Source organism: Aethalodelphis obliquidens, unplaced genomic scaffold (genome assembly GCF_003676395.1).
Source record: "Aethalodelphis obliquidens isolate GAN/ISIS:26980383/991018 unplaced genomic scaffold, ASM367639v1 scaffold65, whole genome shotgun sequence".
NCBI lineage: Eukaryota > Metazoa > Chordata > Mammalia > Artiodactyla > Delphinidae > Aethalodelphis > Aethalodelphis obliquidens.
In genome coordinates this window covers 2,937,122-2,961,403 of record NW_020838009.1, presented here as the reverse complement: position 1 = coordinate 2,961,403, position 24,282 = coordinate 2,937,122, and the positions used below count along the sequence as shown (strand labels likewise).

Below are 24,282 nucleotides of genomic sequence, written 5' to 3'. Positions count from 1 at the left end.
CCTCCCGGACGCCAGTGGAACGCGTGTCCCGAGGGTCCCCGAAGTCTGCGGGAAGTTCCAGGCGGGAGCTTCGCCCCGGGCTCGCGAAGGTGGGGTGCGGGCCGCTGAGCGCGGGCCAGGGCGCCGCCGGGCCGCGCGGGCGGGAACGCGCGGCGGCCGTCCCCTCCTCCCTCGCTCCCGCCCGCAGCGGCGGCGGCGGCGCTTCTCCGGCGCGGAGCGGCTTTAAAAGGCGGCACCCCACCCCCTGGCGCACTCGCCGCTCGGGCGCCGAGCGAGCCTGCCGTTGCCATGCCTCCGCGCGCGCCGCCCGCGCCAGGGCCCCGGCCGCCGCCCCGGGCCCCCGCCGCCGCCTGGGACGCGGACACCGACACGGACACGGCCGGCGCCGGCGGGCCCGGGCTCCGGCCGCTCGCGCCGCGCCCCTGGCGCTGGCTGCTGCTGCTCGCGCTGCCCGCCGCCTGCTCCGCGCCGCCGCCGCCGCGCCCCGTCTACACCAACCACTGGGCGGTGCAAGTGCTGGGCGGCCCGGCCGCCGCGGACCGCGTGGCCGCGGCGCACGGCTACCTCAACTTGGGCCAGGTGAGTGCGACCGGCCCGCGCGCCCGAAACTTTCCCGGCCTCCGGCGGGCGCGGCGCGAGGGGCCGCCCTGCAGGGAGTCGCCTGGGAGCGCGGCGCGCGGGGCCCTCGGCGGGGACGCCGGGGCAGGCCCGGCGCTACGGGGTCAGCGCCCCGGGTGCGGGCACCTGCTTAGCCGCGCGGGAGGAGAGCCCGTGGCGAGAGCCGTCCTCCGTGTCCCCCGAGCTTGTCCCGCCGCCGACCCCGGCCTCTCCGCGCCGGGCCCTCTGACCTCGACGGGCCGCGCGGGGCTCAGGAACTTGTGCGCGCGCCGGAGGGGCAGGCGGCTGCGGGGGTGACGTGCGCTCCCTAGGTGTCCGCGACTCCCGGAGGGAGGGCGGCTGGTGCCTGCGCCCGGGAGGCGCGGGACCGGGCAGTCGCGTCGAGGGTCGGAGGCTGCGGTCCCGCGTTTGAAACCCCTCCAGGCTTCTGGCGGCGACGGCGGGGGTGGAGGGAGTTGGCTTTGTTTCTGGGCCTCCGCGCGGGGTTCTGATGGTAGTTTTCTGCGGACCAGATGTATGACCTTAGGCAAGTCACTTCCCGTCTTCTCCATCTGTCCGGACAGTGACAGTGCGTACGTGCGCAGTGGTTGCGACGATCCTGTGTTTTCTGGCCGCAGGGCACCTGCCGGGTCTGACCCTGGCCGGGGAGCCAGGCGTCCTCCCGTGGCCTCGCCGTCAGGACTGCTGTCAGTTAGCAAGAGGGGACAAACTCCGGGCACAGAGGCTGCATAACTCCAAAGGACCTCGGTGGCAGGTCCCTTTTTCCAGCTCCAACCCTGCAGGGTGGCAGTGGGGCAGGTTGATCCTGATTTATGGCGGGGGGGAGGGGCCGCAGCAGGCTCAAATGTGCGGTCCTACCAGTGGACCTCTCTGTGCAGTGAACAAGTCTCCTACAAACTACACACTTAGAGGATCAAATGGAGTGACAGGGACGCGCGCGCTCATAACTCAAGCCCTACTGCCAAGTGGCGTTAAATTTAGTTTCATCGTTATCCGTGACAGAAGCCAGCAAAGTGTGGTGCGGCCCTAATGTAAATGACATCTCTTTGCATCCTGAGTCTAGTCCAGATGCTGCTAATGTGAGATGTGCCACCTTTGGGAAAAGTGGATTCTACCTGTTTCAGCTGTACTTCACACCGCAGGTTAGAGTGTGTCTGAAAGAACCCATCACATCCTTTGTATATCTTTTTTTTGTTGTATTTTGACCACTCAAGTCTGTCCAAACATCCTGTGATTTAAGATTTGCCTTTGGGTAGCACTGGCTTCAATTCTCCCTGTGGTTCCTAAGTCTCCCTGGTTCACGGTCCAGACTGAAGAAGGGGCTCCTCAGGGTCCATCCGGCGCCTTGCTTGCCCTGTTGGCTTAGGGCCCCAGCTCCTGCTAAACTTGGCTGCTCTGCCCGGATGGTCCAGCAATTTGTCTTCCGCTAGAAGTGACTCTTAAATGGCGTGGTAAATTACAAATTACAAAGTGCCTGGGTTTCTGGCTCTTATAATTAAATGAGCAGAGGGGAACTGAAGTTGAGTGGAGAGCTCCTGGACATTGCAGGAGAGAGGCATCGTGACTCCCCCTCATGACTCCTGTCCTTGGGGATCAGAAATGCCAGTCCCCTGGCCACGCCCGATCTTTGACACAACTTCTGTCTGACTCACTGAGTTGCTTGTGCATGAAGTCCACTGTCCTCACTTTGCCTGTGGGAGAGAAGTTTGCTCAGGGTGTGCACCCCTCCCCCCGGTACCTTCTGGGGGAGCGTTTCAGGGTCTCCCCACTTGGTCCAGGGCAGCCAGGGTGGACTGCACACAACGTGGTCGCTCAGCCTGGTGGGCGTGCTTCTGGGGCTGCCACTGGAGGCACTCTCAAACGGAGGGGCTGGTTGGTTTGGGATACGAGCTGTGTCAGGCGAGTGTGTGTGTGTGCGCGCGTCCACGCGCGCTTGCAGTTACTCAAAGAGGGCCTGTTATTCTTTATTCCCAAACCCGCTTTCCTGCCCACCTCCCCCACGTGCATTGCTAATGTGGAAAAGGCCTGGAGCACTCCACCTTCTGCCTATTCACTAAGAACTCTTTAAAAACCTTATTTGCCTTTTTCAGCCAGGAGAATTTGTGACTCATAAATAAGATGTAGATATTATTAGCTTTGATTTATGGGTGAGTGAACTGCGGTGAAGCATGGGCTGGAAGCTGTTTGTGTTCACACAATAAGAGTGTGTCACCTCCAACAGTTGTGATTTGTCCACTTCGTCTCCTGCTACGTTCTCTGGTCCCGGGTCTCCTTTGGGCGACTCTTTCCCCCAACCCTTCATGGGCAGTTAGTGTTATGCCCGGTACCTGCCCTGACTCTTCTTCTCCCAAGTCTTTGCTGCGCTCAAGTTCTGGCTTGATTGCTTTACTTTCTTTCTTTCATACAACTGATAACCTGATTCTGTTTATTTTATGTGGTGCAAAGGTAAATTAGACCAATGGTTTTTCATCTTTCTTGAATCGTGGGTCCTTTTCAGAGTCTGATAAAGGCTCTGGATCCGCTCCATTTAACAATATGCATCATCAGGAACAAGACAAATGAGCCTCTTTTGGCCCTGGGGGCCCCAGATAATGCAACACAATTTACAAAAAAAGGAATAAAAATTGGGAAGAGTCAAATGTCACTCTTGACAGATGACAAAATTAGCCACAAGGATAATCCGAGAGAACCTGGAGACCAACTAATGAGAGAGTTGAGTGGGTGCTTGATCAACAGGAGCTGCCCGACAGTGGCCACAGCTGCAAAGATGAGAGGAATTATAATTCCCTGCAGCGTAGACACTGTTAGAGACTTAGGAATAAATCTTAGAGTAGCGCGAGACTTTCGTGGAGAAGATTACAAAACATTTAAAGAAGCATTAGGAGAAAGAAGGCCTGAATGATGGAGAGACAGATTATGTTCTTGATGGGAGGGCTGACTGTCACAGGTCCCCTGAATTAACGTGTAAATTGAGTGTCGTCTAGTTGTGATACCGATAGGTTTTGTTTTTTTTTTTAAGCCAGGTATGAGCTATTTATTTATTTTTGATTTTGACAGTTTGGGAATTTTTATCTTTTAATAGTGGAATTTGACATATTGACATTTGCTATTCAAACCATGTGGTATTCATTTTTTTTAACAAAGTATTTTTTTAATTAAAAAATTACTTTAACATCTTTATTGGAGTATAATTGCTTTACAATGGTGTGTTAGTTTCTGCTTTATAACAAAGTGAATCAGCTATACATATACATATATCCCCATATCTTCTCCCTCTTGCGTCTCCCTGCCATCCTCCCTATCCCACCCCTCTAGGTGGTCACAAAGCACCGAGCTGATCTCCCTGAGCTATGCGGCTGCTTCCCACTAGCTATCTATTTTACATTTGGTAGTGTATATATGTCCATGCCACTCTCTCACTTCGTCCCAGCTTACCCTTCCCCCTCCCCGTGTCCTCAAGTCCATTTTCTATGTCTGCATCTTTGTTCCTGTCCTGTCCCTAGGTTCATCAGAACCATCTTCTGTTTCAGATTCCATATATATGTGTTAGCATCCGGTATTTGTTTTTCTTTTTCTGACTTATTTCACTATGTATGACAGATTCTAGGTCCATCCACCTCACTACAAATAACTCAATTTCATTTCTTTTTATGGCTGAGTAATATTCCATTGTATATATGTGCTACATCTTCTTTCTCCATTCATCTGAAGATATATAGATTGCCAACAAACACATGAAAGGATGCTCAACATCACTAATCATTAGAGAAATGCAAATCAAAACTGCAATGAGGTATCACCTCACACCAGTCAGAAGGCCATCATCAAAAAATCTGCAAACAATAAATGCTGGAGAGGGTGTGGAGAAAAGGGAACCTTCTTGCACTGTTGGTGGGAATGTAAATTGATACAGCTACTATGGAGAACAGTATGGCAGTTCCTTAAAAAACTAAAAATAGAACTACCGTATGACCCAGCAATCCCACTACTGGGCATATACCCTGAGAAAACCATAATTCAAAAAGAGTCATGTACCACAATGCTCACTGCAGCTGTTTCTGATAGCCAGGACATGGAAGCAACCTAAGTGCTGATAGGTTTTGATATGGAGTATGAAATCACACAAAGGAAGAGTAGGGTCTTGGAATACCAGAGACGACTCTGAGAAGGGAGATGGGCAGCGTCTCTGCCACCATAAGCCTTGGTGATCACAGCAGCTCCGCCTTGGCCCAGTGATGGTCTGGTCCATTGGTGGAGTTGACTCCAACCCAGGCATATGTGGGAGCTTGTATGTAAACAGAAGAGGCTCATGTGGATGGGAAGTCTGGGCAGTTCAGTAAACGGCGCTGAGAGGGCCGACTCTCTGCAGGGAAGGGCAGCCAGACGCTCACCTCACACTCCATAACAACAAACTCCAGATGGAATGAGAGCCTGAATGTGTAACTGCCATGGAAGGCCTTTATGACATAGGGAAAGGAAAGGATTCCTTTTTTTAAAAAAACTTATTTTACTGAATTATAGTTGATTTTCAGTGTTGTGTTAATTTCTGCTCTACAGCAGAGTGATTCACTTATATATACATTCTTTTTCATATTCTTTTCCCTTATGGTTTATCCCAGGAGATTGGTTATAGTTCACTGTGCTATACAGCAAGACCTTGTCGTTTATCCATCCTATGTATAATCGTTTGCCTCTGCTAACCCCAAACTCCCAATCCATTCCTCCCCCACCTCCCGCCTCCTTGGCAACCACCAGTCTGTTTTCTATTTCTGTGAGTCTGTTTTTGTTTCGTAGATAAGTTCATTTGTGTCATATTTTAGATTCTACATATAAGTGATATCGTATGGTATTTGTCTTTCTCTTTCTGACTTACTTAGTATGATAATCTCTAGGTCCATCCCTGTTGCTGCAAACGGCATTACTTCATTCTTGTTTTATGGCCGAGTAATATTCCATTGTATATATGTACCACATCTTCTTTATCCATTCTTTTGTTGATGGACATTTAGGTTGTTTCTGTGTCTTGGCTATTGTGAATAGTGCTGCTACGAATATAGGGGTGCATGTATCTTTTTGAATTAGAGTTTTGTCCAGATGAATGTCCCAGGAGTGGGATTGCTGGATCATATGGTAGTTCTATTTTTAGTTTTTTGAGGAACCTCCATACTGTTCTCCATACTGGCTGTACCAATTTACATTCCCACCAACAGCGTAGGAGGGTTGAGAAAGGAAAAGATTTCTTAAACAAGATGCAAAAAGATCAAATAAAAAAGGGAAGAGATTGATCCATTAAAAGTTCTGTATAATAAAGGCTTCATAACAGTTGAAAAGCAAATAAGAGAGTAGGAAAAGTATTTATAACATATAACAGATTAATGCATAGATTATTTAAAAAGTTATAAATCAATAAGAAAAAGGATAAATGCCAGGTAGAAAAATGGAGAGGCATATGAGTAGGGAATTGAATGAAAAGGAAACCCGGATGAGAAAAGATGCCCAGCCTCCCCGGGAGCTGTTGGGGCAATGCACCTTCAGGCAGTAATCCCATTTCACACCTATCTGATTGGCAGACTGGGAACGTGTTAGTATGAAGTGTTGCCAAGGCTGTAGAGGAGCTGGAACTTTCAGATGCTGCTGACAGAGTGGAAATGGGGACAACTACTTGGAGAGTAATCTGGGGTCAGGTCACATCAGCAAGTCCACATCTCAGCTTTGTCATAAGAAACTCTTGCACAGGTGCACCGGGAGACTTGTACCAGAATGAACGCAGGGGCATTTTTAAACGAAGGGAAACACAACCTAAATATCCATCAGCAGAAGAATGGAGAGACATATCGAAATAGCCACACCATGGGGTACTCAACAATACTTAGAAATGAGTGAGCTAGGCATGTATCTACACAGATAAATGTCAGAAATAATGTTGAGTGAAAGAGGCAAGTTGCCGATGTACAATGTAATAGTATTTATGTAAACTTAAAAAAACACTGAGCCATTCTGTAATATTTATGAATGTTTACACATGTAGTAAAAGTATAGAAGCTTGGGCTGGAAGGATCCACAGCAAATTCTAGTTAGTAGTAGAATTTCAAACTTCATCTGCAGTGTTCTAATTCTTAATGCACTTTGTAGACATATATGTAATATATGCACTTGTAGGGACTTCCCTGGTGGCACACTGGTTAAAAATCTGTCTGCCAACGTGAGGGACAAGGGTTGGAGCCCTGGTCTGGGGGGATCCCACGTGCCGCGGAGCAGCTGGGCCTGAGGGTCACGGCTGCTGAGCCTGTGCTCTGGAGCCCGCAAGCCACAACTGCTGAGCCCACGTTCCACAACTGCTGGGGCCCGCGTGCCTGGAGCCCGCGCTCCGTAACAGGAGAGGCCGCTGTGGTGAGAGGTCCACACACTGCAGCAAGGAGTGGCCCCCGCTCGCTGCAACTGGAGAGGGCCCGCACATAGCAAAGAAGACCCAGCGCAGCCATAATAAATAAATAAATAAATAAATAAATATATACACACACACAGTTGTATACAGACATCCATAAGTACATGCATATACACATGTGCATATTTATACGGGTATACACGTACACCTACACATGTGCACATACACAGAGATACACATGAAATGTTAAAGGGGGGAAAAAGAAAAGAAAAATGCACATCATACACACATACCGCTGTCTGTGTTCCTGGGCCACCTGTGGGCATACAGGTAGCTGTGGGCCCAGCATGAGAAGCCTGTGCTTTACACTCCCCAGGCTGGGCTGATCCACTTGTCAAGGAAATGGTGACCTAGGGAAACAATGCCTGGCTGCAGCTCACGGGGCTGTTGGGAAAGAGCTGGACCCAGAGCCCAGGAACCCTGCTGCTGGCCACTGCCTTCTCCCTCTGCCAGGCTTCTTTCTCCCTCAGGTCAGTTTGTGGCAGAGGTGGCCTCACTCCAACCTACATCGTTACCTTTGACACTAATGACTCTGAGAAAAGACAAGTTGTTTATTCACGTGAAGAGAAAGGCAACAAGCCATTTGCACAAACCAAATCACAGCAGCTCAACGTCTGCAGCTCTTAGAAGTGATGTTTACCTTTAAGGTGGCGCTGAGGCACCACGCTTGCCCTTACGTTTCTGCTTTGCCTGGGGAATTGACTAATTTGTTGGTTCTGAGTCTGAACATAAAACGGTAGGCTGGCTGTCAGGGCCCTAAAAGATCTAAGAGCCTTCAATGATTTTGAACTTGCCTTAAATAGTTGTACTTAAAATAGCTGCTGAGTGGAGCATACCTGGCTCAGAATTTCAGGTGGGCCTTTGTCATTCACTTGTCAACAGAGGAAAATTGTCATGCTGCGGATGGCTTGTTCCTACAACTGAAAACAAGCTGAAGCTTTAGCTGGGTGTTAAAATAATGAGCCAGAACTTGTTCCAGGGAGTGTTGGGGGCTTGGGAGGGGCAAGGGGAAGCCCTGCAGCTTCCCCAGTCACCTGCAGCATAGTTCTCTGGTATTGATTTTCGGCTGGAGGCTGTCTTTTATGCTCTGAACCAGGAGCCATGCTGGTGGCTGGCCTGCAAATGGCAAGGGAGAGGTTCTGGTGTGAGCTGGGGCTGGGGGTACAAACAAAATTGGGATTGTGAAGCTTGTGTAGTATCCCACCTTCCCATTTGCTATCTTTATTCGGATGGTAATGGATCAAAGTGGACAGGGTTTTATTTGATGGGGGTGGCGGTGGAGAGATGCGTGCCAGGCTGAGTTGCAGTACATGGAGCCGGGAGAGCTCCCAAGGGCAGTGTCCGAGGGGGACTCAGAACCAGGCTGGGGTGGCTGCCTTGGCTGTCTGGTCCCTTGGGAGGGTTTGAGCTTCTCTAGGCAGAAACCAAGGGTGCACATGAGAAACACAGCGGCTGATGGGGTGAGAGAGCCAGAGGACTGTCTGGGGCCCCCTCCCTGGTCTTGGGCTTTGCAGGACTGTCCACATCCTGGGGAATACTCCGGGGTCCTCGGGGTCTCTAAGTCTCTGCACAGATCTTGCCTCTAAAACGTAGTTCCTCCGGTCTAACCCAGCCCAGCCAGGCGCTGACACCCTCCCCCTGCTCCTCCCATCACCCTGCCCAGGGAGGCCTTCTGACTGCGCTTGTGAGCGCCATCTCCTTTCCACCTTGGACTGTGGCGTGGCCTCGCACTGACCGGAGGCCCTGGCGTGTGCTTGCGCCTGGCGGGCAATTCCCTGGGAGTGCTGTCGCCCACGGAGCCTCATACCACCCTGCAGGCAGGTGTCAAGGGCCTGTTTTACTGTGAAGAGATCTCAGGTCCGGTTAAGTGTGACTTGCTGCAGGTTATAAACCGGTGACTGACAGGCCAGGGCCCAAAGCCCTCCCATTCGGCTCGCCTGCCCCGTCCTCCCCTCTGGCAGAGGAACCTCACCTCTGTGTCTCAAACGAGGGTGAGCAGCGGACAGACCGCCAGCCGCTGTCCCTCCTTCCTGCCACCTGCTTATGTGCACGCAGGGTGCTGGAGGTGACGTGTTCCATCCTGAGTAGCTGCGCTGGCTCCTTCTCATCAGCACTGAGACTCACAGTTCTCCACGTGGAGGGAAAAAAACCAACCCCTCCCTAGGATGCCACACGCAGTCCCTCAAAGTCTGCACATTCTCCAAGGGACTGATCCTCCTTTGCTGCGAACCTCCTCCTCTATGTGTGTCCCCGTCCACAGGGGGGACCACCGTCCACCGGAAGCTCAAGGCCTGGAAGTCACCACTGCTCCCCTGCTCCCGCGCCTCCTGTCCTGTCCATAACCAAGCTTGTCTCTTTGGCCTCCTGGATGGCTCTTAGGTCCCCCCAGCTTCTCCCCGCCACCACCTGGCACAGGCCTGGGCCTCTCACCCGTCCATGCCATGCAGGCCCAGTCCACTGCCTTCTGCTCCGGCCCCGCTGATCCCCTCACTTTGTGCACTTGCTTCCCTTTCAGCTTCCTTGTGCTGTTCTTTCTGCCTAGGATGGCTTTCCCCTGCCCACCTGGTCAGCGCCTCATCCTTCCTGGCCATCTGTGGCCGGACCTGACTTCCCCAGCTCTGCAGATGTGCCCTCTGGGCTCCCAAGCCTCCATCATCCTGACCCTGTCTGCTGGCTTGTGTGTTTCTGCCACTGGGCTCTGGACTTTGTGGTGCCTCAGTTCACATTGGCTCTCTGGTTGCCCTCTGAGATGAGGTCCGATTCTGCCGCTTCTCTGATGGCAGAGCCGTCTTCCCAGGGCAGCCTGGGCCCAGCAGACACGCCCTCATTTATTCAGCCAGTGTTTGTTATGTGCGCGTGTGCGGGTGCTGGGCCCTCAGAGATAAGGAAAACATGGCCCCTGCCCTGTGAGAGCCTTTCAGTGGAGGGCAGGATGTGAGCATTTTGACCCAGCAAGGTCAGGCTCCTCTAGGTGTCTGGACTGAACCATCTCCACCCACACCTTTTATCTTAATCCCTTGCTTCTCAGAGTCACGCTCAGCCGGCAGCTCCCGCCTCTGCGAGGATGCATGGGGAGGAGCCGGCCCGTGATGCTCTAGTTTGCTCCTAGGTCTGGTGGGCTACACACTGTGGCCCAGCCGTGCCCTGGAGCCCACCGTAGATTCTTCAGATCCCAAGGGTCGCATCATCCTGCTGAGTCCTGGGTCTTCCTGAGGTCCGGTGCCTCTGCTTTAGGAAATTTTGAAGACCCGGCAGCAGGCATAAGGCCCTCGGTCCAGTGCTGCGCAGAACGGGGATGAATAGCCGTCAGCTGTCGGGAGGGAGCCTCACGCTCCACAGGATGGGATGGGATCAGCAGCTCGAGTTCCCATGGTAACCAGCCCATCAATGCCCTCAGTGTCAAGTCGATGGCACCGTGGAAAAGAAGAAACAGTCTCATTGTCTCCCCCTTGGCCGCTTGGGCACAAACCAGCCGCGCTCCACAGGGCTGGACAGCCATGGGCCACCGTGGGGCACGATCCAGCCAGAAAGGGGCCGTGGGGCTTCAGCTTCCTAACCCTTCCTGGGGCCTCATAAATTCCTACCGCTGGCCAGCATCTGTCACTTACAGAGTCCTTGTTGGGTGACTGTCTTCTCAGTGGGAAGAAACGGCCCATCCACCATGGGGGTGGATAAACTGTGTCCAGTGTCTCGGTCGGGTGCTCGAAAGGGACCTCGGTGTCCAGACCTCCCCTTTTTGTTTGTGCAGCGGTTCTCAGAGATGACCTCCTGTGTTTACTTGACCAGAACCTCGTTGCCCCCTCAAGGCCCCAGCCCAACCCGGGGTCTTTGTCAGACTGCCTGGGGTGGACAGTCTGGGCAGGAGGGGGTGAGGGGGAGGGCAGGCTGGCCTGCTCATCAGATAAGGGCCTGGAGTCCCCTGGCCTGGAGGAGGCGAGGCTGTTCTCTGCTCACCCGCCCTCACCCTGTCCTCCAAGCCAGAAACCAGGGCATCGCTGAGTTTCCCTCCTCCGCTGGTGCCTGTCTGCTGGCTGCAGCTCCTTCTCTCTGCCTCCTGGTCTCGCCTGCAGCCCTTTCCCTGCCTCTGACAGTGCCTGGGTTACTGCCTCACTGCTCTCTAGGCCGTTCCCCACCTCGTGCTGTCGTTTCCCTGCTTTGAAACCCACAGAGGCTCCTCCACAGCAAAGCCTGACAGGCTCAGCCCTTGGGGAGCGAGCTGTACCCCTGTCCCTGCCTCTCCATCCTCCACACAGAACCCCTCACAGTTGCCAGATGCTCCAGCCGGTCCAGACCTCTGCTATGCTGGAAATGTTCCATGTGCCTTTTCTTTCTTTTGCACCTGCTATTTGGGGGCAGCGTTTTTAACCTGGGTGCCCATTCCCATGTGGTCCACCTGGAGAACCTGCTCTTCTTCAGGATTAGCTGAAGTGCTGTTTCCTGACCTGTCTGCTGCCCAGCAGGGCTGAGCTCTGGCTCCCAGGCTCCAGGGCCACGGCCTGCGAGGGTGTCTGTCTTCCCACCAGACCGCAGCCTCTTGTGGTCAGCGTCTTTGTTCTTTTTGTTTGCTCATGCCCCGGCCCCGCCCTCAGCTCCCACACCACCTCCCAGAAGCACCTGATGACTGTGTTTTCCTTAGAAGGGGGTCACTTGGTCACTGGGTTCCAGGACCCCCATCACCACTGCCGCCGGCCAGCCCCTGCGCTGTTCTTACTGTTCACCAAGCACTGCTCTGATCATCACCCCAGAGCCCTATTACCCCGTTACACAGAGGAGCAGACTGAGGCACCGAGCAGCTGAGTAACTCCCTAAGGCTCAGTCCAGGTCAGAGCAAGGCTTTCCACAGGGGCGCCTTCGATTCCAGCGTCCACGTCAGGAAAGGCTGCAGAGAGCAGGTGGCAGCGGGGCTGGCCGGGGAGCTGGAGTCGGGGTCTTGTAACTGGTAAGGCAGAGGGTGCAGTCCAGGCAGAGGGAAGGCTGAGACACAGGGGTGCCCTGGGAAGGTACCTGCACTCTCCCAGCGAGGCAGAGGGCTCGGCTGTACCTTCGGACCCTCCCTTCTTATCAGGCCTCTGGCCCCGGGCTTCACTTCAAAGGCTTATCTATGCAGCAATGAAGGCAGCCCGGAGCTTTGGAGTCTAAGAGCCTCAGGAGCGGGGAGCCTTCCTTGGATGCCTCACCAGCCTACCGGAGCCGGAGGAGAGTAGAAAACTGTCAAGCAGACACCCAGGAAAAAAACCAGAACTGGAGAGAAGGGGCTTCCTGACCCAGGGTTGCACAGAGGGTGGCACAGCCTGGAGGTGAAATGGTCATTACTTGATTTTTCTTTGTATAATACAGAAAGAATACGCGATCTAGAAAGTTTGGAAGATATGGAAAAGAGCAAAGAAAACTTAAAAAATCATTTATAATTCTTCCACCCAAAGATAATCACTGTTAACATTTTGGACCGTGTCTTTTCTTTTTTTTTTTTTTTACACTGTGTGAGTGTGTGTTTGTGTGCGCGCATGTATCTGTATATATATCTGTATATACGGATGCACACACTCACACAAATGTCTTAGGCAAATAAGGTTGTACAGTTTTACAGCTGTACTTCCCAGGTCTATAACGGTTCTGTGGTACAATTTTTAAAAAATATTTATTTATTTATTTAGGCTGCGCCAGGTCTTGGTTGCGGTGCGCGGGATCTTTAGTTGTGGCATGTGAACTCTTAGTCACAGCATGCATGTGGGATCTTCTTCCCTGACCAGGGATCGAACCCGGGCCCCCTGCATTGGGAGTGCAGAGTCTTACCCACTGGACCACCAGGGAAGTCCCTGTGGTGCAATTTTTAATGACTGCTCAGTGCATCATTTAGTGGCTGGCCCGTAACTTACCTAATCTTTCCCCTGACATTTAGGTCAGTGGATTCTTTGTGAGTCCTCAGGAAGGTGGATATTGCTGCTGGTCTGGAATGCCAGCACCGGGTAAGGAGGTGGATGGGTTCCGTCCCTGCCCGGTTGCCTGCTGCCAGGCCTCACAGCCCTGGTTCCGACGCCCGTCACTTTCCCCGTCTCCCCACCCTGATAACTTGTGCTTAGTTCAACTCATAAGGATTGTATGCAGTACTTTTTCCTTATTTTATAAAGTTACACATGTATTATAAATATTCTCCCATCATAAAGATTCAAACGGTGCAGATGTATAAAGAAGAAAAACCCCAAATCTCCTTCCTCCCCTCATCCCATCCTCAACTTAACCTTCCCCCCAGACGCCACCACTGTCCACACGTTAGTATCTGTGTGTCCTGTTTCACAAACACATTGGCACACTTACATGGAGAGTTTAGGGGGTTATTTTTCACGTAAACGGGATTGTGCCAAACATGTTTTTCTGCACCTAGCTTTTCTTAGCCTAACAATACATCTGGGAAAGCTTTCTACGCAAGTACACAGAGATCTACCTCATTCTTTTGAAACAGTTTAAAGCTATTGTATTGAAGCAACATATTTGGTTTACAGCATTGACTTAATGTTATTTGATTTGCCTCCAGGTTTTTGGGGGTTTTCTGGGGGATATTATAAACAACATTGCAGTGACCATCTTTATTCGTCCTCTCTGTGCACATGTATGAGAATTTCTGTAAGATACATAATAGCAAAAACAAGTAGTGGTTAGAGTAGTGAATAACGATTACAGACACCTACTGGCCCTTACGTGCTTTCCTGGAATTGACTCGTTTAATCTTCTTAGAAACCCTGTGAAGTAAGTACTGTCATTATCCCCATTTTACAGATGAGGAAACCAAGGCACAGAAAGGTTAAGTAACTTGCCCATGGTTGCAGAGCTTGTAAGTGCCAGAGCCACGATTTGAACTGATATGGTCTGGCTCCAGAGACTGGGGAACTGCTGAGGCAAAGCTGTTTTCAGCATGGGGGCGGGGGGGGGGGGCGTCGGTCCAGGCAGGTGGCTCCGAGTGGCACTGCCCCCAGAAGTGTGTGGAGGCCAAGCCCTCAGCGGTCCTGTGGGGAGGTCATCAATGCTCGAATTTCTAGTTCTTACAGGTGAAAATGAGCTCTCGTGGTTGTTTTGCCTTTTTCTGATTACTGTTAAATACCTCTTCATAAAGTTATTCATCACTTTAGTTCTTCTCTGAATGTCTTATCTTCTTTGCCCATTTTTCAGTTGGGTTATTTCCCTTTTCTCCTGATGGTCCAGTCGCTGTATTGTGGATATGAATCTCCTGTCTGTAAATAGACTCTCCCGTCTGTCACTTTTCTTTGAACGTTGTTCAGAGGGTGTTTGCTGCTTGTTTTCGGAAGTAAAATCCGCAGTTCCCTTTGTTTGCAGGGCTTTGGGCTGGTCACTTGATGTAACTCAGAGTGAACAAGACAGGGTCCCTACCCACAGCAGAAAAGAACTTAAGTAACCGTTGCAAGAGGAATACTGGAAATAATACAGGGGTGAAGTCCACATGCTTTAGGATGATAGGAGAGCGGGGCTGATTTTCACCTGGGAGGTTCAAGGGTGGCTTTGTGACCAGTGGCCTTTGAACCAGACCTGGAAGGGTCCATGGGTTGTCATAGGCAAAGGAGAAGCGGGGAGCAGGTGGGCCATGCGTGGGAGCATTAATCTGCGTCCCGTTGGGAAGCAAGCCAGCTCAACGGCTCAGGCAGAGGCACATTTACAGCGGGGCTGCTTCTAGACGTGTGAGCGGCGTGACAGAAACCAGCCAAGGCTGTTGGCCAGCGCGGAGGGGGAGCTGCTACCCACCTCGGGCTGAGGGGACAGAGGGAGGAAACAGGGTCAGCAGAGCCTGTGAGACCTGGGGTGGTGAGGATGCAGCCTCCTGGCACCTCCCACTGGCTCAGCCCTCAGGGGGTGTGTTGTCAGGAGGGGTGCAGGGCAGGGCGGAGAGGAGAATACCAGAGAAGGAGCAAAGTCCTGGGTACGATGTCATCAGAGGGCAGAGGAATTCACTTGCTGCTGCTTTTATTCAGCAGGCATTTATCGGGTGCTGGCATGAAGCCTGGCACCATGCAAAGGACTGAGTGGGTAAAGGTGTATCCGGCTGGCATTGCCCCTGGGGACGGGGCCTCGGCGCCACCATTAACTCTCCGAGTGTCCTCTTGGCGGGTACGGCAGAGGTATGTGGTTGCAGCCCTGCTAGACCCCACGTACCTGGATCTATGCCTCCTTGTTCCAGTCGGGGTTTATTTAGGTATGTCTGGCTGAAGACAGATTTTAACACGGAAAAATAAGTCCATTTGTGGCCACTAGGCACTCGGTCTAACACACGTCTTGATCTTCTGCTGTTTTCCTAAACGTAAACAAACAAAAATATCCCTATTTGGGTTCCTCTTGATAAAGCCCAATTTCTGTGAAAAGAAAAGAAACCTTATTTCTGTTGTGCTATCAAAGTAGCCGTTCATGGACTTCCTTGGCAGTGCAGTGGTTAAGAATCCACCTGCCTATGCAGGGGACACGGGTTTGAGCCCTGGTCCGGGAAGATCCCACATGCCGCGGAGCAACTAAGCCCCTGTGCACAACTACTGAGCCCACGTGCCACAACGACTGAAGCCTGGGCACTTAGAGCCTGTGCTCTTCAACAAGAGAAGTCACTGCAGTGAGAAGCCTGTGTGCCGCAATGAAGAGTAGCCCCCGCGCGCCACAACTAGAGAAAGCCTGCTTGCAGCAACGAAGACCCAACGCAGCCATAAATAAATAGATAGTTAGATAGTAGTCGTTCATGCCTGAGATCTTAGGCACGTCTCAATTTCTCTTTTGCAGGAATATTAAATTATTAGCTGCAGACAAGCAGCGGGATTTGTTTCAGTAGCTTAAACAAATTTATATACCACAACTTTGTCAATTCCATGCCCTCACACCCCTCCATTCAAGTTCAAGATGCAAAAACCCATTTGTGGGAAAGGAAGCTTTCTGTTCCCAGAGTTTCGTGTCCTTGTATAAAATGAACTTTCTGGTACTTTCTAGGTCTTTTTTTTTTTTTGGTTTGCTTTCTCAAGGAACATGGTTTTCTACCTTCCTGTGATATATGGCCACAGCAGGAACATCCTAAAACCAAATTGTTACTTCTCACACCGAGTAGCCTTGAGATCCAAACAAACCCCAGAGGTAGAGGTGGGTTCGCGAAGTCAGGAAGACCATCTCTGAGGCTCGTGGCCAGGGGCCAGGACTGACCACCCCACGTAATGACAAGCTGTGTCATCCTTACTCCAACTGAGGAAGTGCGTTTCCAAATCCTAACCAGGAGCATCTTTCCACTTTCCAACTTGACTTTTACTTGCAAAGAGCCCTGGATGTGTTTCTGTTTTCTTCTTGTGTCAGAAATTCGATTGCTACATAGAACCATTAGAAAAGCCTCTCTGCAAGCCAGTTGGTTTGTCTCACTAAAATTTGGTCTTACTTTCCAGCAGTTGGTTCCTTTCCTGAAGTTTGTCACTTGCGGTGCCTTGAGCTGTGCCAACGGCTGTGCCAGCCTGGCCTTGTCTTGGGGCCAGGCAGCCGCTCAGCCTCCTCCCCGGGGTCTCCCCAGCACACTCACCTCCTCGGGGGAGTCTTGAAATGACTCAGCGCCTCCACTGAGACCCGTTTTCTCCCGGCAAAGCCAAGGAAACTTGTTTGCATGCTTGCCACTGCTTTTCTCCCCTTGGTGTTTGTGTTTCGTATGAATCGTGTGGTCAGGCTGCATGCATTAGACTCCCAAGTCTCCAGGCAGGGCTGTGTTCCTGCACGCACCCTGGGCACGGAAGAGATGCTCAAAGATTGTTATAGACAATGGATACAGCCAGGAGGGAAGAGCCATCTTGCCGGAACTGTCCAGTTTGTTCTAAATGACCGCCTTTGTCCTGAGGTCTTTGGGGGGAGTTTTGTTAGCATTGAGCCCAGTTTGATTTCTGCATCAGCCTTTCATAGCAGAAGATGACATGTTGGCCGCTGTGACTAGCCTTCCTGTGGCCAGCAGGAGCGGGTGCCATGGTTTCCCCAGCAGGTCGTGGTGCTTTGCTGAGAGAATCAGACGGACACGTGTTTCCATCCGTCAGAGCAAGACACCAGCCTGCCTGTCCCCCTGCTGGTTTCTCAGCAATCTGGGGGCAAACTCTGACTTTTTTCCCCCAGAGGCTTATGGAGTTTCCTGGGTTGTTGAGCTTGTTTATCACAATTCCTTAAGTTTCTGAGATCCACCAGCAGGAGAATGGATAAACCAATGTGATGTATTCCTTCGATGGGCATCTTTATTCAGCAATAAAGAGGAATAGGCAACTGCTTTGTGACAGCGTGGATGAATCTCAGGCTTTGTACAGAGTGAAAGAAGCCTCACACAAGAGAGCCATCTGATTCCATTTCTAGAACAGGCAAAACCAATCTGTGGTGGAATAAAAACTAATCTATGGGGTGGGGATTGACTGGGAAGGTAAGGTGCATAGGGAGACTTTCTGGGGGTGATGGCTATGTTCTCTATCTTGATAGGGGCTTGGGGCTATACCGGTACACACGGTTATGAAAACTTAACAGATGTATAACTAACAATTACTCATTTCCCCATGTGTAAATTTTACTTCAAAAGAAAAAATCTGTAAGCAAGTATTGAACTCCCCATTATGATGTATATATTGAAGTATTTAGGGGACGTGTACCGATACTGCAGTCTACTTTGGAATGCACTGGAAATAAGATGGATTGACAGATGGATAGAGGCATGGATAGATGGAGAGGAATGTGATAGAGTCACTGTAGCGATTGTCAATGGTGGAGTCAGGGCAGTGGGTATTTGGGTGTTGGCTGTACAGTTCTTTCAACTTTGCTGTTGGTTGAAAATTTTCACAATAAAATGTTGGGAGAAAAAGATCTTTAGGGTTGTGGTGGGGATAGGACAGATTTGGAAGACATCCCCTGCTGTCCTTGGAGATATATCATGAATCTGTGTGTAGAGATAAGGATGAGAAGCCTAGGGATTTCCTGGGGCCAGTGAGGTCATCAGAGAAAGCCCCATGGAATCTGGGTTTGGGGGACGTTTGCTTTGGTAAGGTGTGTTCTGGGGTCACGCCCGCCTCTGGAAGGATTACTGTGGCTCCCTGAGCCCTTAACTTGCTTGTTTCCCAGGAGCAGAGCTTCAGCCTGGGGAGAAGCTCCCAGTCCACGTAAAGGCGCAGAGTCCTGCTGTTGAAGGACCTTCCTGCAGGTAGATAAGCCTGCAACAGACGCCCCTGGCACGGTGTTGCTGGTCTGGGCTGCTGGCCTGCTACTTACCTCCTTGGGCCTGTTCTGCAGTGCTTTTCTAGTTCCAGGATTTGGATTATTGACTTTGTACAGAACTTTCAGCCTCTCTTGAGTCATCGGATTGGAGAGCTGGACTAGCAGCCCTCCTGCACGGAGTCCTAACGGAGGGCTGTCCTAAGCTGGGATCCTGCCCCTGCCTTGCTCCAGGCTGCCCCAGGCCAGATGCACCAGAGATACTGCCCTCAGGCTCCTCATCAGAGAATCTCTGCCTGAGAGAGGAAGCTCCCCGTCTGCTGGTAAATTTAGGGCATGTGTGAGAAGGCGGGGTAGGGAGAGTGGAGAATGAAAGCATTATTCTAGGAAGCTTCTTTTATTTATAGATTCTCCTAATTCTATTAAAATGAATGCCGGAGGGTTGTAAAGCTTGGAACACGTAACATAATAGCCATGAAAGGACGTTAAGTGAAAATAGGGTACAATGATAAAGTAAGAAGAGTCTTAGTACTGAGAGGAAGATGTGACATTTTTCGGAAGTAAAATCGTCTTAGAGCACACTGTACAGGGAAAGTGAATTAAAATAAGGACTTGGGGAAAAAAAAAAAAAAAAGGACTTGGGGGCTCCCCACTTGGTGCAGTGGTTAAGAATCCGCCTGCCAATGCAGGGGACACGGGTTCGAGCCCTGGTCCGGGAAGATCCCACATGCTGCGGAGCAACTAAGCCCATGCGCCACAACTACTGAGCCTGCGCTCTAGAGCCCGCGAGCCACAACTACTGAAGCCCGCACACCTAGAGCCCATGCTCCAAAACAAAGAGAAGCCACCACAATGAGAAGCCCGCACACCACAACTAGAGAAAGCCCGCGCGCAGCAACGAAGACCCAATGCAGCCAAAAATAAAATAAATTTATTTAAAAAAAAAAAGATAAGAAAATAAGGACTTGGTTAGGATAGAACTTGGAAGGAAACAGAAAATATTTCATAATGAAAAAGAGACAGTGTTAACTGACATTACACTAATTACATTATAGCGACAAATAAAATGTTATCGTTCTAAAAGGAAATAAAACTAATTATGTACTTAATGCGTTTTAAGAGGAGTTGGCAAAATAAGATGTGTTAAATATGAGAAATATGTAAACAGCCATAAGTTGCCCGCTTTGTTCTGGCAGCCGGGACAGTGCCTTATCTCCCACATGTAGAACAAGGGATCTTTGATTCCTGACATAACATATTAATGGGACAAAAAACTAAGTAGCCCCTTATATTAGAAAAGCTGGAATCAAACAAATGCTTTTAAATGGATGAATTGATGAATGAATAAAGAGTTTTAAAAGTACACACTCAAAAGGGAAAACAACAGAACTACCTTCTAAGATAAAAATCTAATGAATGAAGGCATGAAAGAAGGTGCTTCTCTTTACCGCCAGTAACTTAACCTCTTTGTGCTTTTTCTACTGGAGAACGGAAGTTATTGGTGCCCCTGACAGGTGCTTGGAAAAAGCCAGGCCCAAAGTGGACACTTACGCATGTTAATACTAATAATATTATCATCACGGTGATGACTGTTAATACCAAAAGAGGGGAATGACATGTCCTTTCAATGTCAGGCATTGGAGTCAGACTAGGAAGGCACCGTCTGTTTTTAAAGTTGGACTTCAAAGCTAGCAAAAGGTGTCATGGAGAAGATTTCAGACATACTGCTTCTTTTACCTTTCATCTTTTCTTTGGGAAAAGATGAGCTGATGTGAAAAGTTTAGGGTGGGAAAGATAGAAGTTAAGCCAGACCAAGAAAGAGCTAGTGAGCCATGGTTTGGGAAGCCAGGACACCCCACCCGCAGAGCCTGCCCACCGGCTCCCAGGGAGGCACCTGGCCAGTGGCCGCTCCAGCCAGCCCCACATGGGATGCGCCCTCCTCAGCCGTCCCCCTGCCTGGCAAGCTCAGCCAGACTCATGTCCACCACCACGGATGCAAAAGAGGACACTCCTGCTTGGAATTAATTGGTTAATGATCCTCTCTGGAGGATGAAAGAAAATTTTAGATCAAGTAAAACTTATTATCAGTTAGCCTGTGTGGGCACCTGGGAGCCAACGCAGAAGCTCAGGAAGGAATAGTTTGTTACCTGGACCCGGCAACCTGGGGCCTGGAGCAGCTCTGTACAACGTGCGTTTGCCTGTTGATTACAACCGACAGGTCTGCTTTTACTCCTGACGGAGAAGAGTGTGCCTGGGGATGCTGGATTTTATCCTTTTCCCAAACTGTTTTTAGTCTTGACATCACTCAGGAGGGATTGCACAGAGCACTGACTCTCCTAATTCAATGAGCAAGAGTCGTAATCGGACTTCAGGAACAGGAGGGCAAGAGGTGGGTTGTTTTCTCTTCTGCTGCTCTTCTTGTAAGAGCCAAATCTCCCCACAATGGGTGTTTTTCATTTTATCAGGCAATTTTGATCTGGTAGCTCTTGCAGTCAGAGCCAGTGGCCAAAACACAGACTGTAGGATCAGAAGAGCCGGGTTCTAATCCCAGCACTTTGTCTGCAAATTGGTCAGCAGTTGACGAGCCAGTTGACATCTCTGGGTGTCAAGTCATGCATTGATCTATAACATATGATTGTAATAATCACTTTCTAAGTAGCGTTCTCATCTGGCTGTTGTGAGTATCACGGTGTGGACCTCAACATCTGCATGACTGAAAAGGGATGGTGGTTATTAGTGCAGCTGTGAGTGAGCCCACTGGACCAACAGATGCTCTGTGCAGGCCTCCCGCGTGGACACTGTGACCACCAGCCCAGGGCCCACTCCCATTTACCAGCGCCTGCTGTAGCTTCTCCCCCACATCTTGCCTGGGTTGGTTCCATATTGATTTTGAAGGAGCTGTGGAATGCCGGGTGTTTGTGGCATCCTGGGGTCACAGTCCATCTTGGGGTGTGAGAGCTGAAATATGAAATGATCAGATTGCTACAATTTAGTTTAAGCGGTAATCTAAAAGCTCCCCTGCTGAGAGTGGAGAGTGTTCATTCTGCTGAGGGATAAGACAACGTGCCACCAATTTCAGAGCATCGTGGGACAGTAGCTCGGGATGCATTCAGCTGCTAAACAAGAAGGTGGTGCCTGAAACAAAGGCTCACACAGCACGTCCGGAGATGGGCCCTCCAGGGTTGGCGCCGGACCTATCGGTGTCTCCCTCCCCTTCAGGCCTCACGTCCAAGTTCCAGGCGGGAGACAGGGCTGGGGGCAAAAGGTGGAAGGGTGAAGTCTTTCCCTTTTTATTCAGGAAAGGTCACCTTCCCCAGGGACTTGTGCTGACAGCTCATGGGATAGAACTATGTCCCTGGCTGGCTTTGCTGGCTACAAGGGAGTCTGAGAAATCAGGATTTTAGATTCTACAACCTCTACAGAAGAGGCGGGTAGAAGAGAAAGTGTTGGAAATTGAGGTAGTGTCTGCCAGCCATGCATCACAATGGCTGTAGTACACTTCTAGTGTCTTATGGAGAATCAGGAAGGAGGGGGTCTTGTGTTGTAACAAGAGAGAAACTGCTTCTTAAAGTTGCTCAGAGTAAGCAGCAGTTCAGGGAAGGGCAGGCTCTGACTTAGCTGCTATGGGAACACAGAGAGCACCAAGGAGGCAAGCTGGTCTCAGGACTTGCTCTCCAGCCAGGGAGACACCTGCACCAATAACCAACCAGTAGAATGTGGTAAGTTGGCTGGGAGGAGTGGAAGTGATACTGGAGGACTGGGCAGTGGGGGATCACTTGTACGTTCCAAAGGAAAATACTGAGGAAGACGATGATGATGATGATAAGGGTAATGATGGTGAGGATGACGATGGTGATAAGGATGAGGACAGTGACAATGACAAGGATGGTAAACGCTTATTGGGCCAGAAACCGCTCTACATGCTTGATCTCATTTACTCCTTACAGCCACCTCCTTACCACTGTTAAAAGATAAACCAAGGCATATTGAAAATTTTAAGAATTTATTTGAGCAAAAATCGATTTGAATCAGGCAGTGCCAACAGGAAGTGGTTATTAACGCTGTACAGACAGGAGCAAGACTTTTATAGGGGAGACACAGAAGCAGAGCAAGGAAGTGCTTTGATAGGCTGTAGCTGCAGCAGTTGCCTTATTTGGGAAAGCCTAGTTAGCTGTTCCTGATTGGCTGTCCTTAGGTTGTGATTTCTTAACCTTGAGGCATTTACAAGCTTGGGTTTGGCTGCTTGTAAATGCAGGCTGCTAAGGCCTTAGAGCCACCTCAGCCTAATGGCCTCCTCGTGTGATTAATTTAACCCCACCCTGCCCCCACCTCTCCAGCCCCACAGGGTAACCGCTGTCCAAACAGTGCATGTACCACAGGTGAAGAAGACATGCTTAGACAGTACCTTGCTTCGTTTCGCTTTTGAGCTCTCTAAAAATGATATACTGTGTGGTGTTCTGGGACCTCCCCCCCGGCCCCCTTTACATGTCTCTAAGGCTCAGCCACATTGTAGCCACAGCCCCAGCTTAGCTGTGGTTCATTTATTTTCACTGCTATACAGTATTCATTGGCCAACAAATCATGATGTATCTGTCCTTCTCCTGGCAATGCATGTTTGTGATTTTTACTAAGAACATTGTTGCTAAGAACAGCCTTGTGTGTGACCTGTGGTGACCTGTGGTGCACATATGCCAGAGTTTTTCTTGGGCACATGCCTAGAATTGGGATGACGGGGTTTATGTGTACTGGATACCAGTGCTTTATCAGTTACAAGTGAGGGAAATAGTATTTCCCAGTTTGTGAATTTTTTAAAAACTTGTGTACGTGTCTTCTGATTAAACAGGAGAATTAACTTTTACGTAATTGTATGTATCAATCTTTCCTCTTTTTTTATAGCCGTTTTATTAAGATGTAATTCATGTGCTGTGTGATTTACCTATTTAAAATATACAATTCAGTGTTTTTAGTGTATTCACAGGGTGTGCTACCATCAGTGCAGTCAGGTCTAGAGCATTTCATCACCCCAGGAAGAAACCCCACACCCACTGGCTGCTGCTCCTCGTCCCGTCCCCACTCCCCCAGCCCTAAGCCATAACTCATCTGCTTTCTGTCTATAGCTTTGCCTGCTCTGGACATTTCATAGAATGGAATCATACAGTATGTGGTCTTCTTTGTGTCTGGCTTCTTTCCCTTCGCGTGTTTTCAAGATGATTTTGTAATATGTACCAGTACTTTATTCTTTTTATTTCCAAACATTCCACTGTATGGATATACCAATATATGGATGTTTTGTTTGTCTATCAATTGATGGACATTGAGGTTGCTTCTACTTTTTTGGCTCTTATGAGTACTGCTGCTGTGAGCATTTGCATGGAAGTTTTTGCGTGGGTGTGTGCTTTCACTCCTTTAGGATAATATTGAGGAGTGGAGCTGCTGGGTCACTTGGTAACCCTATGTTTGACCTATTGAGAAACCACCAGATTGCTTTCTAAAGCGGCTCCACCATTTTACAGTCTCTCCGGCAGTGTATGAGTCTTCCAGTTCCTCCACACTGTCATCAACACTCGTTATTATCTGTCTTTTGTACCCATCCTAGTGCTGTTCTGGTTTTGGTTTGTGTTTCCCTGATGGCTGATGATGTTGAGCATCTTTTCATGTGTTTCTTGGCCTTTTGCATGTCTTCTGTAGAGAGATGTCTGTTCCAATCTTTTGCCCATGTATTGTTTTGTCTTTTATTATTACATATTTTAGATGCAAGTCCATACCAGATAGGTGATTTCCAAATACTTTCTCCCATTTTGTGGGTTATCTTTGCACTTTCTTGGTGGTGCCCTTTGCAGCACAAAAGTTTTTTTTTTTTTTCATCCATTCTTTCTCTGGCTTTTAGTTGGTATGTTTAGGCCATTCACATTTAAAGTGATTGCTGATATCGTTGGCTTAATATCTACCATGTTTCTAATTGTTTTCTGTTATATTTGTTCTCCTTCCTGCCTTTTCTACATTCTCTGATTATAATGGAGCCTCTT

At 50.0% G+C, this 24,282-nt stretch overlaps 1 protein-coding gene across 7 annotated transcripts in view; it reads left to right on the top strand.

Moving 5' to 3' along the window:
* PCSK6 (proprotein convertase subtilisin/kexin type 6) overlaps positions 1-24,282 on the top strand; it is a 189,965-nt gene continuing 165,683 nt past the window's right edge. For 3 of the 7 annotated variants that reach the window (XM_027089247.1, XM_027089246.1, XM_027089244.1), the window contains exon 1: positions 1-579. In XM_027089247.1, coding sequence (XP_026945048.1) covers positions 289-579 — 291 coding nt within the window. In that variant the 5' untranslated portion in view covers positions 1-288. The remainder of the gene's footprint in view (positions 580-24,282) is intronic. The other 4 variants (XM_027089242.1, XM_027089243.1, XM_027089245.1 and 1 more) reach the window with 4 other exon arrangements.